The 13,172-nt window shown below is 51.4% G+C and overlaps 1 protein-coding gene across 6 annotated transcripts in view; it reads right to left on the reverse strand.

Annotated features, from left to right (window-relative positions):
• The window catches only part of ACACB (acetyl-CoA carboxylase beta), a 101,115-nt gene that overhangs the window by 72,521 nt on the left and 15,422 nt on the right, over window positions 1–13,172 (reverse strand). For 3 of the 6 annotated variants that reach the window (XM_037052316.1, XM_037052315.1, XM_037052317.1), the window contains one exon: window positions 11,217–11,860. In XM_037052316.1, coding sequence (XP_036908211.1) covers window positions 11,217–11,851 — 635 coding nt within the window. In that variant the 5' untranslated portion in view covers window positions 11,852–11,860. Of the gene's footprint in view, window positions 1–3,046; window positions 3,301–11,216; window positions 11,861–13,172 lie in introns of those variants that run through there. The other 3 variants (XM_037052319.1, XM_037052321.1, XM_037052320.1) reach the window with 3 other exon arrangements.

Genomic DNA, 13,172 nt, shown 5'->3' on the forward strand with positions numbered 1-13,172 from the left:
TCCACTTTTGTAGCTCCCACAAGTGAATAATGGTTTTTACATTTTTCCCCTTTTTAAAAATGTTTCTAATGTTTGCGAAAGAATTGTATTCTGTGACACATAAAAATGACGTAAGGTTCAAAACTCATTGTCCATAAATAAAGGGTGACTGGAATGCTGTCAGCCCATTCAATTGCACGTTACCTACAGCTGCTGGTGCCGTGACCAGCGGGGAACTGGGCCATTGCGACACAAACCACAGGGCCACAAGGCCGAAAACGCTCACTACCTGGTCCTTTAGGAGAACAATGCCAACTTCGAGTTAGGCAGCGGTTTTCAGCCTTGACTGTACACCCCATCATGTGAGAAGCTTTAAAAAAAATACTGATGACCAGCCCCACCTGATGGAACAGCATGCCTGGGGGTGTCCGTTGGGAAGTACCTGGGTGCCAATATTTTTCAAAACTCCCTGCAGGGAATTCTAAAGCCCGGGCAGGGTGAGGACCACAGAGAGAGCCAGCATTTGGTCACAGACTGCTGGCCTTGGTTCTGAGCGAGTTCCCACGGCAATAATGGACCGTGGGGCATTGTGGGACACACCGGAGACCAGATCCCTCTGCCTTCCCTTCCCCAGCTTCACTCACCCCATTCAACTCAAGCCTCTCCCAAGAAGCCCTTCTCCAACACCCTGACACACATGCACTTCTCTGGTCTCCGAACCCCAGCGCTGTTTGACTCCGAGGGAGGGAGGGAGGGAGGCTGGTCAGCATTGCGGACCTCGCCTTCCCATGAGCTCTGGCTCCTTAGTAGAGGGTCCAGCCTCCAGGACAGGATCCCAAAGGCCTCATGACTCCCCAGCCTCTTTCACGACGGAACTGCCTTACTGCTCTCAGTCATGCAAATGTGTGTGCTGCCCTGGACAGAGCTCAAGGCCGGCACGTCCTGCATGCTGGGCACCGGGTGCGGTGCTCGGCTCCACACTGGACGGTCCCCAAAACCCAGGAAAGGCCTAGTAGAATTAGCACCATTGACAGACAAGGAAACTGAGGTTGCCAGGGTCGATGGCAGTTGCTCCACGTCACACGGCTCGGTGGCAGAGCAGGACTGTCTAACTCCATCTTTTTAGCAACTGTTAGGCTAAGACCATGCAGGGAACCAATAAAGCATCTTCATATTATTATCAATACAGTGACTACGTGGCCTGCATTTGCAGGGACAATTCCAATTTCTTACAAATGTATTGTTTTGGATTAAAGTGCTTAATGAAAGGTAGTTTTTTGGATTAAAGTCTATAATCTACCGTGATTCAACACTCGTATGTTCAACTTTTGAAGTAAATAGCTGTAGAGAGAAGGAAAAAATGCTCATGGGGCCTGCGTTGGGTGTGTTTGCCAGAGGCGTTAATTCAGGGCCCCAGATGCGGAAGAACGGTGACCTCCTGACCTCCGTACTCAACAAAAGACTGGGTGCCTGAGAAAGCTCCTAACCCCTCCTCCCGGCCCCTCTGCAGCCACTCTGCTCCCACACAACCTGAGCGCCCCCAGGAGGGGCACCTGGAGACTCCCATAGCCTCCTCTTCAGAATATCCAAACAACTGCAAGGTTAGCCTCCCCACTGGCGCACTGACCACATGCCTGGGTCAAGTCTCTTGCCTTTTCTGAATGCCCGGTAGGAGGAACTGAACAACTGCAGAGTTCCTCCCAGCACCAGGAGTCCTCACTGCCTGACGTGCTCATGAGCTGTGAAAACTAGTTTTCAACAAGTTCTGTAATCTTCTGACTAGTCCAATGTTAGGGCGGACTCTTACTTTTGAAGCTGTTCTCTTAAAGCAGCAGAAACTGTCTTGTCTGTAGAGAATCCTTTGGGAAAGAGGCAGATCATGAATCTGGGTTACGTTCTCCCTGGCACTGAGAACCTCGCTTTCCTCATCTATGAAATGGGGATGACAGCACCCACTCTAGCGCCCCCTGATGGTGGTAAAAAGACCACCATCTCAAAGGCATGAGAGCATACCTACAAAGCCTTCAGCCTGGTATAGGGAAAGCACACAATGAAGGGTAGCAGTTCGATTTCCTGTCAGGGCACATGCTTGGGTTGCAGGCCAGTTCCCAGCAGGGGATGCATGAGAGGCAACCATGCACTGCTATTTCTCTCCCTCGCCTCTGCCCTTCCCCTCCAAAGATAAATAAATAAAATAAAATAAACTATGAACCCAGTGCAAAGCATGAGGCAGAACAAAGGTGGACAAATATTTTCCGTAAAGCACCATGTAGTAAATGATCTCGGTTTTATGGCCCAGTCTCTGCATAGCTACTCACTTAACTCTGCCCTTGCAGTTGGAAAGCAGCCACAGACAACAGATAAACAAGGAGCATGGCTGTGTTCCAATAAAACTTTATTTGTGGACACTGAAAGATAAATTGTGTGTAATTTTTACATATCCCCATATAGTACTCTTCTTTTGATTTTTTTTTTGGAAGAACCATCTGAAAGTTAAAACCCATGCTTTACTGGCAAAAGCATCACTTTGGTAACTTTTGAAAATGCATTAAAATGCGGAGGGGGGAAAAAACCCAAGAAATCTAGCAGGTAGGGCTGAGAAGCACTCAGTGCACAGAAATGCCTACACTAACCTGCTTAGGAAATAACCTTAAACGTGTTGCCTACTCAGGTGCGTGTAGATTCGCCCCCGGGCTTCACAATCACTAGCTTTTGAAGAAATTTGCCACGACCATCGTCTTTATCAAGGCTAAGGGGAGGGAGAGGAGGGAACCGGCCCCCCCACCCCAACTGGTCAACCTTGGGGTACCTGTGTGCTCCTGAGTGCCCTCCTCCAATCAATATCCCTGCCAAATCCGTCCTCCTCTCCAAGGCCAAGTACAGTTAGTGTTTTTGCGGGGCGGGCTCCATCTTCCCCCGCCACCAAACGGAGGCCTGCATTTCTCTGGGGTGGAGAGGGTGGTGCTAAGGGCAGGACTTCACGGTGGGGAGCGGGGAGCGGGAAGTGGGGACGGCACCGCACAAGCTTGTAAAAGTTAACGGTCATTAGAAGTGCAGGCTTACTTACTTTACTTTGCGATCAAGGAAACAGACCTTGCACTTGGCAGGACTCATGTTGATCGCCCAGCTGGCCAGTCCCACCGGGCTCCTCCTGGGATGCAGAGCATGCGTCTCCTGAAGCGAACCCGGGTCCCGGAGCCCAGGGGGGCAACCAGGTCGCGACCAGCAGGTGGAGGCCCGGTCGTGCAGCAGCCGGCAGACGTCCGACTCCGCGCAGCTCTTCCTCCATCCCGAAATGCCTTCCGCACCCCAGTGTCCCGAGCGGACGCGCCTGCCCAGGCCCCGCCTTGCCCCGCCCCCAAACGGACCCCGCCTCCTGCCCAGGGACTGATCGGTCCCGCCCCAGACCCTGCAGTCTTGGAGCCTCCGCTGACCTTGGGCGCTGGGCGACAGTTGCTCCTGAAAAAAATGCCTTGGCCACTTGCCCACTCCCCCACTCCCCGAGCTCCCCAGACTACAACAGAAGAGTTTTAGGACAGCCTCCCCCTAAGACTGGCAGCTGCGAAACAGTCGCAAATAATGGGCTTTGAATACACACACAACAGGGAAGTGGTGGGAAATGTGGGCTCTCTGAAGCGAGCCAGCGGGCACAACGGTGCCCGGGAAAAGCCCCAGGAGTCAAGTCAACTTTCGCCTTCCGAGTTCCTGGTTTGTTTGGTTTTTTGGCTTAATCTTTCACCTCTCCTTCCACGGACATGTCTGCTCCATGCTCCCGCCTCCCCCACAGCGGGCTTTCCAGCACATACTCTGAACCACCTGCGTCCCCTTCCAGAGTGAGGGCCTCCTAGACTGGGAAGACCCCAGACAACCTGTGACCCGAGCAAAGCTGCTTTCTGGTACGATAACCACTTCCTGAGTACTTTGGGGGGACTCTGTCTCATTGGACCCTCGCAGAAAGCCTGTTGTGTTTATTCCCACAATGCATCGATGGATGTTGCCCCAGGTGCCAGCGAGCTGGTGACTTGAACCTAGGCAGAGCAAATGAATGAATGCTTCTCCGAGTAGTCTTTTGACTACTTGGGATAAACAAGATTCAAAACACTGACTAAAAACTACCACAATAATAATAAATTCAGCCTAGGTTCATAGCAAATAAAAAGCCAAAAACCAAAATAATAATGTAAATGTTTGCCAATGATTGCCTCCAAAAAGCATGGCCAGGGCCACACCTTCAGGGGGTGCTATGGGGGTGTGCCCAGAATTGAAATAGGGTCCTCCCCCTGGCCTTGCATTAGCAGCCCTACCTGAGGTCACTGGTCAGTTGTGTCTTAATCACATATTTAAAATGTTTCAACAACAGCTTAAAAAATAAAGGAAGTGAAACAAAATTCTCAGTTTTCAGTTTCTAGAATGTTCTTTATGGCCTCACCTTCTGTCCTTCCAAACAAGAAACTGAACTGAGGCTGATTTTTTTATGAGTTTTTGTTTGTTTGTTTGTTTTTTGAAGATTTTATTTATTTATCTTTAGAGAGGAAAGGAAGGAGAGAAGGAGAGAAATATCAATGTATGGTTGCCTCTCATGAGTCCCCTGCTAGGAACTGGCCTGCAACCCAGGCATGTGCCCTGACTGGGAATCGAACTGCGATCATGTGGTTCGCAGGCCTGTGTTCAATCCACTGAGCTACACCAGCCAGGGCTGATTTTTTTTTTTTTTTTAAGTTTCACACCGAAACCAAAAAGCACCTGTCCCACAATGACCCAAACGGCCATGTAACCACCTCAAAATAGGGAAAGCAATTAAAATCAGGAAATGAAGGTATTGCAAAACCCCCTCCCTGACCCAAAGTCTATTAGGGTCACGGAGGAGAGGACTTTCTCACCCGTTTCCTTGCATCACTCTAGATTTTTCCTCCCTCTTGGCAAAACCCCAACAGCTGCTGAACGCTGAGTGGCTGTTTTCACGTCTCTGCTCGTACATCCAAACAGGCCTAGCTTTACCCAGGGGTCTCAGGAAGGGGATTTCATTCGGATGGCTGGGCTTTGCCTGTCACCAGCGGGATAATGACGTGGGTTTTTCTCTGCCCTATTAGGGGATAAAGGACGAGAAGGAAAGGATAAGGCACACTCCTGTGCCCAAGGCCACCGTCATACGAACACCATCAATACTGGTGATTTTTAATGAAACAGTTCCAACCTGGCTGTACTTGCAGTCTTGGGCTGTGAACCCTTCTCCTGAGAGCAATCAGAGGCTGCATTTAACTTGCTGGTGTTGCACAGGGAAAACCCAGGTCAGAGGCAGAGCATGCGCACACACACACACACGCACACACAGTGAATGAGGAAACACACCTGCAAGTGACTAGCAGCAGAGCAGAAAGACCCGAGTGATGACGGACCTCAGGCCCGTCCCTATGTACTGTGTGGCCTTGAGCAAACCCCTTCTCTCCACTTCCTCTCCTGACACATGATGTGCTTTTGTTAAAAAATAAAATAAAATAATCCCTTTCAATATATGATGGGGGAACTGTTATGGTTAAGTATAGAGCAGAAGTAAAAGATTTTTCTAAAACAGAATGCTGATGTTTAAGGGGAAGGAGAAAAATAGGAAGGTTTAGTCACTCTGTACCCTGTATTTTTTTTTAGATTTTATTTATTTATTTTTAGGCAGAGTGGAAGGGAGGAAGAGAGGGAGAGAAACATCAGTGTGTGGTTGCCTCTCACATGCCCCCAACTGGGGACCTGGCCTGCAACCTAGGAATGTGCCCTGACTGGGAATCAAACTGGCAACCCTTTGGTTCGCAGGTCAGCATTCAATTCACTGAGCCACACCAGCCAGGGCCCCTGTATTTTCCTGTATTAATTTAATAGCCAACCTCTCCCAGACCTCTATGGTCATTCCACTAACAGAACAACAAAAAGGCAAGGATCCCCTTTATGCCTGGCTTCCAGAGAACATCTTAGGAGCTAAAGAGATTTGAAAATGGGGATTCTGTCAGCCCCATCCTAAATTAATAAATGAATACATAAAGACATTATAGAAAGATCCATCGCATTATAGTCAGAGACAAATACATATACATAGAAAGAGTTTCGAGTTTTGTGAGCTGCTCACACTTGTTGCTGACGAGAAAAGGTGTGGACGGTGATGACAAGCACGAAGGGCCTGGGAAGGGGCTCACCGCAAGGCCACCCAGGGTGCTATTTGGGACAGGGAGGGCACGGCAAGGTCCCAGGGGTCCGTGTGCTCTCTGGTGTGCCTTCAGTCCCTGGCAGTCTCCCTCCTTCCTGTCCAGACCCCACAGGCCGTCACTCGCCTTCTCTGGATCGAGGTGCGCGTTGCGGCGCCTCTCGAACTCGACACTCCCATGTGGAAGTGAGCACTTTGGGAAATGGCAGAGAACAGGCCTAGCCCCCATCTGCTGGTTTGTATTTCATCCTGTATCAGGGACACTCCACCTGCCTTTTCAATCCCTCTTCCTCCTCCAAGGACACGGGTTGCCATACCTTAAACGCATACTCCTCCTGGGGCTTGGGAACAGCCATGGATAGCAGTAAGAGCTTTGGGAGATGCCCATTCAACAGACAACAACCGAGGCAACCTGGGGCCATCCACTCCTGGCACTTCCTCCCGTGTGAGTTCAACAGACTTCCAGAGGACAGCCAGTCATAGCCTGTGTCAGCAGGGAAGGGCACTGCAGCTCAGAGGGGTCAGGGGACTGACTACTCTGGGATCCGAACCCAGGCCTGTCTGGCAGTGGGGCCTGGGCCCTTACTATGACACCATGCTTTGCATTCAGTGACCATGACTGCACGGTGGGCACTGCTTTAAGTGCTGTGCTCATGGCAACCCAGAGAAGCCTGACACTGGCCCTGTGAGGCAGGGCCATTGTGGTCTCACTTTAGAGGATGCTGAAGCACAGAAAGGTGATGGCTCAGCCCCAGGTCCCACGATGGCAGAGGGGAGGAGTCGGCAGGCCAGTCCTCAGTCAGCTGGCCCCCACCCCTCCACCACCAGCTCCAGCTGTGACGGGAAACCGTCTGTGCTCACAGACTCTCAGCCTTCACCCTGTCCTCTCCGAGGGCAGGGGCCAGGTCTCTATGCGTCCACAGTGCCAGCCACAGTGCCCGGCACCCACCCAGCCGGGCTGCAATTCAACAGTCCCAAGCCAATGAATGGACGGGACAAACCTTGGCTTTTCTGCTTGACCCTTTCATGCCTTGGTTTGTCCTTCAACTTGCCTAGAACCCAGACCTTCTGCAGTAATTAGCGAAGGAGAAAATGGTTAAAAATTAAGCTTTTTCCAATTTTCCAGCTGCTCTCTTTTCCCCACCTCCGGTCCCCACCTATCCTTCCCCACACACACACACACACAAAAAGCAGCCCTGGCCTGGTGGCTCAATTGTTTGGAGCATTGTCCTGTGCACCAAAGAGCTGAGGGTGCAATCCCCAGTTAGGACATGCACCTAGGTGACAGGTTGGACCCCCGGTCAGGGCACATACAGGAGGCAAACGATGGATGTTGCTCTCTCACATCAATGTTTCTCTCTCCCCCCCACCCTAAAATCAATAAGCATATCCTTGGATGAGGGTTTAAAAAAAGAAAAGCAAGCACTATTAGAGTCACAAAGAACCTTAAAGTGTCCAGTGTGGCCCAGAGAGGGGGGGTGACGTCCCCAAGACCACCCAGCTCAATGATGGTTGCTCGGCGAACTGCCCCACCCCCTGAGTCTCTCACTCTCGGAAAGAACCAGCTGGATGGAGGGTGGAGGCGCCTTTGCCGGAGCGCAGTCAGGGGGCAACATCGATACTGGGAGTTGTCAGCTGGTTTCTAAGCTGCACCTGCCGAGGGTCTGGGTTCAAACGGTTCTCTGGGCCTGTGGCGACCTCGCTGGGAGACCTCAGACAGACCCCTGGACCTCCCCGGCCTCGGCTTCGTCGCTAGGCAGTGAGACGCCTGGTTCACTCCCCCACCCACAATATACTTTATAATGTTTTGTTATCGACCGTTGTTAAAACTCATTAGAACAATATTTATAGCAGAAAGTTAGAGAACACAGGAGAAAAGTTAAATTACTGATAATCATGCCGCACAAAGACAATGATTATTAACGTTCGGAGACCCTCCTTCCGGTCTCTCCTGCCACACGCCCACATTTATTAAACACAAGCATTTTTTTGTTCCCCATGTGCCAGGAATGGTCTAAGCATGCTACATACGTGTATCCTAAATCCTTTTCAAGAAACTGCCAGGGCCTCATGGGCCCCGGAATTGGGGAATTGTGTTTAGGAAAGTAAAACTTTATGTTACACATTTTCACGTTAATATTTCAGCAGCAGCAGACATGAGTGGTCACACAAAAGGTGATAAAGACTATAAATAACTATTCCAGGCAGGTTTGCTGGTGAGTTCACCGCCAGCTCATGAATTTGAATTTCGTAACTTTACATTTCAGGACTGAGTTGCGCAATCCCGAATCCATCCCATCCCACTCGGTCCACTCGTGCACCCCACAGGGCGGCGCTATTAGGGCAATGAGCTCGTAAGAGGCGGCTTTGAACCTGGTGCACTAACCACACCACCGCATGTTAGATGAAGGGGGAAAACCCGTAGCCTTCGTTTCAGAGTACGTGAGCATCTGTCCTGGCACAGGACGTCACGTTCTCATCACCTCTAAGGGTTGTATGGGATTTCCAACCTTTGGGGACTGTTTCCAAGTGCAAGGAAGAGCCAAGTCCCAACCCCTGGCCTGAGATGCACCCAAAAGGGAAGAGATGGGCGGGGAGGAGAACCCTGAACAAACAGCATGAAGTCATCGGATCTATAATATTTTTAGCCAGCCCCTGTCAGCTGGGACAATGGAAGGGAACGGGGAGATTACCTAGCCGTATAAAAAGCAGAAGAAAAATTCAAAGTTGGAGTTTAACCTCAGAACCAGTCTGTGACGTCACAGGACTTATGCAAAAAGAATTTTCTGAGAACAAAAACTCTACCTCTGCTACAGAGCAGCAACAAAATGTCTCTCCATTCGTTCACTCATTCACCTGTCTCTCCCCAGACTCATTCACCAAGTGTTCCACGGGCCCCGGAAATACAATACTCTGTCTCCGACAAGCATGCCTTGCTCATTTCAGTCATGCGTTTGGCAGATATTTACCCAGAGTCCACCCTAAGCCCGCACTAGGCTAGGGAGTGGGGGAAAGCGGAAACCCCATAAATATGGCCCTGTTTTCACGGAGTGTGCAGGAGACAGGGAAAAACTAAGTAAACAAATGAGGAAATTAAAGACATAATCTCAAGGAGTGATTCGGTACTGTGAAAACAACACATCAGGGCTATGGATCAAGGAACTGGGGGCATAAGCGGAGCACTCTGAAGGTGGGAGCGGGACGGGAAAGCCCTCGGAGGCCGTGACTTTGATAGGCAAAAGCTAGAGATGGAGGGGGGACCGGCTACCGAATTTCTGGGGCCCAGGGCAAAACGTAGAGCCTGTTGTTCAAAAGTTACTGAGAATCCGAAGACGGTGCCAACAGAGCACAAGGTGCTGTGTGACTGCCCAGGTCACTGCCCTGGAGCCGGCCCTGGTGGGGGGTCTAGGGTGTGAAGAGGAAGAGTCAGTTCAGAGGGCACAGCACGTGCAAAGGCCCAGAGCTGGGAGGGTGCGTATTCTGGGATGGGGAGGGCGGAAAAGGGCCCCTTTGCAGGCTGCTTCAAAACACTTCCTCTCCTCCCAAACATTAAACACATATATTTCCATCCCCGGCCTTGCCAGTCTCACAGTGGGCGGCCTGGCAGGAAGAGAGACTCAGGGGGGGCCACAAGGTGGCCTTCGGGTGGCATTGAGGCCAAGTGGCTCCCGAGGACACTGCAGGAGGCAGGGAAGACCCACAGATACACGTCCCTTCTCTGTTGTGGGCTCCACGCAAGTGCAGAGGAGCCCTGGAATAAACCCTCCAGGCCTTTGTTTTCTAAGAAATAGGGAAGGAGTTGGAGCCGGGCTGGAAGGGCCGCCCTGCTCTCTGCTTCTGCTTTGGAGAAAGGACGCCCAAAGGGTTAGGAGTTGTGCCTAGACTACTGAGCAGCTTATCAGGAAAAAAAGCATCATCAGAATAAAGAGAACTTCCCGGAATTAACAGGGACTCGGCAGGCTCCATTTCCTTGATGCTCCAGCTGGTGGCAGGCGGTACGCCAGACTGTCCCACCCCGGAACTCCATGACCCACATCTGAACTGGCTGGAGCATTTCACCCGGGGGTCCCTAGGGGAAAAGGTGTCACCACCCCACATCAGAGACTAGCCCAGCAGCAGCCCTCCACAAAGCAACACTCTGGAGGGTTTTTTTGGAGGGGAAAGGGGACCCCCCCTGACCATCCCTTCTGAGGGTTGGCCTGAGGCCCTGACAGGGGTGAGAAAGAAAGGGCAATGGGGGACCAAATACCAGGCTATTGAGGTCCCCGAAGACACCAAAATACCGGAGCTGAAACTCTACAGCCAGATAACAGAACACGTGGCCTCATTCTAAGGCACTGTGTCCAACGAGCTGGAATACAGGTTTTGACATTTTTTCATTCAGCCGACCCCCGAGGGTCAGTGGCACCAGGGCTTGACTCCCTGAAGATACCTGCACATGGGATTCTCACTCGTTAAAAAAAAGGAGTGAGACCTGGCTGGTGTGGCTCAGTGGGCTGGGCATCGATCTGCAAACCGAATGGTCACTGGTTCGATTCCCCATCAAGGCACATGGTTCGGTTGTGGGCCAGGTCCCCAGTCGGGGGCGTGGGAGAGGCAGCTGATGGATATTTCTCTCCCACATCAATGCTTCTTTCCCTCTCTTTCTCCCTCCCTTCCCCCTCTCTCTAAAAATAAATAAAAATCTTTAAAAAATGAAAGAAACAAGGAATGCATGCCTCTTCAAGGAGGCAGGGAAGCTGTCTTGCCCTTCAGGGTCCCATTGTCCCTTGTGGCTCCTGCCAGCCTTAGCTCATGCGGCTTAAATGATGACTGGTTCCACCCCAGGTCATCTTCCCCAGCCCAGCCGAGGTTGGCTAGAAAGCCAATTTCCTGTGCACACAGTAGATGTTCAGTAAACGGTTCTGAAAGGCAGGAGGGGAGGGAAACGAGAAGGGTACTGTCTCCTGCTTTTCACAGAGCTACCCCGGAAGTGTCGCTCAGCGGATGGCGTGACCGAGCAGGGGAGGGTGCAGACCCTCTGCTGACTCATTGACAGAGGGCACATTACCTCATCGTGGGGATGGGGGACTCAGAGTCGCCTGTGGCCCGAGCAGCCTCCGGGGACAGGGCCCCCAGGCTGGCACGGCTGCCCCTGCGGGAAGAGTCCCGGAAGGAGCCCATGCCGGGGTCCTCATCAGAGGAGTTGTCATCGAAGGAGCCCAGGATGAATTTAGTCATCAGCTGCCGCTTGATATGCGCCTGCTTCTGGTCTTCTCTGGAGAGGGCTCTGCCGAGGGCCTGGGGCCTGGTTGGTGAGGACGCACCATTGGTGTCTGGGGCCTCCGGGCCCCGGGGCCCTGTCCCATTGGCTGGGGAGACATCCCGGGAGGGAAGGGGGCTTTTCTGAGGATTCCGATATCGGGGTGGCCGGGAAGTTCTTTGCAGACAGGCACCTTTGGGACCTTTTGGGGAGCCCGGCTCAGCCTGGTCAGGAGTCTTTGGCACAGAGGTGCTGTCCCCGTTTTTCTGTGGTGGCTCCTCTGAGCTGTCAGACGCTGGAAGGGGCTCCTGGTTTAGATGGATGTTTGCCTCCGAGTGGTTCTTGGTGCCTGGTGTGGAGTCGGTCATTTTCCCCCGGATCTTTAACCAGGACAAGGTCAGGCAGGAGACAATCAGACAAGATAGGAAAAATAGCAGGATCATTCAGAAAACCTGTGAGGAGAAAAGGAGAGAGGCTTGAGGGTCTGGGTGACCGAGTTACTTTTCTCTGAAGGGACCTAGTGCAGAGGGAGGCAGCTGGGGCCTGGTAGCCAGCTGAAAGACCCAGCAGTGGCTCATCTCGTGGGGTGCTCTTGGGCACGTTCCTGAACCCCCCTGAATCCGGGCGTCTCACCTCGAGTTCAGGTGCACTAACCCATGCTCACTGACAATCAGAAACGTGCATGTGAGCCCTGGCTGGTGTAGCTCAGTGGATTGAACTCGGGCCTGAAAACCACACGATTGCGGTTCGATTCCCAGTCAGGGCACATGCCTGGGTTGCAGGCCGGTTCCCAGCAGGGGACTCATGAGAGGCAACCATACATTGATACTTCTCTCCTTCTCTCCTTCCCTTCCCCTCTAAAGATAAATAAATAAAATCTTAAAAAAAAAAAGAAACGTGCATGTGAGAACCAAATAAATGAGATCACGTATGTTAGAGGGCTCCTACACCATCGTTAACACCCCAAAAGTCCAAATAATCCAAACATCCATTAACTGATGAACGGATAAACAAAAAGTAGTCCATCTGTACAATGGAATATTACTGAGCCACAGAAAAGAATGGAACGCTGATACACACTACAACATGCCTGAGTCTTGAAAACATGCCAAGTAAAAGAGGCCAGTCACACAAGACCTCATATTGTATGATTCCGTGTAGCTCATATGCCCAGAAGGGGCAAATCCATAGAGAGAGAGAAGGTGAGTGGTTGCCTGAGGCTAGTGGGATACGGGTGGTAACTAAAGGGTACAAGGTGTCTGTCTGGAGGAATGAAAATGTTCTGACACTGATGGCGGTGAGAATATACTAAACACCCTTCACTTTACATGAGTGAATCACGTGGTACGTGAATTACAGCTCCATGCAGCTGCTATCAAAAAAAAAAAGAGAGACTTCACTACATTCCAACTCGAAGACATAAGGGGACTGTCACTTTTGTTGTCACCCTCATCACCATCGTTATCATCGTAATCAGCATGAGGGAAGGAGGAAAGACACCCCTTGCTCTCTCCCTCACAGAGTCAGCACTTCTGGCGTGGAGGGCGCTGGCAGGACACGGGCCCAGCAGAGCACGTTCTGTTCCAGGGCCCAGAACAGCACCGGGCCAAGAGTGAGAGCTCACCCATGGACAGCAATTCACTCGGCTCAATGAATGAATGTAGATTTGCTGATTTCTAACCCATGTCTCTTCCCACCACATAAACTCTGTCCCCTAGATAAGTAGATAATTGTTATTTTTATTGGAACGAAATACTGGTTTTT

This window comes from Sturnira hondurensis, unplaced genomic scaffold (genome assembly GCF_014824575.4).
Source record: "Sturnira hondurensis isolate 20B ecotype Veracruz unplaced genomic scaffold, ASM1482457v3 Scaffold0007406, whole genome shotgun sequence".
NCBI classification, from domain to species: Eukaryota; Metazoa; Chordata; class Mammalia; order Chiroptera; family Phyllostomidae; genus Sturnira; species Sturnira hondurensis.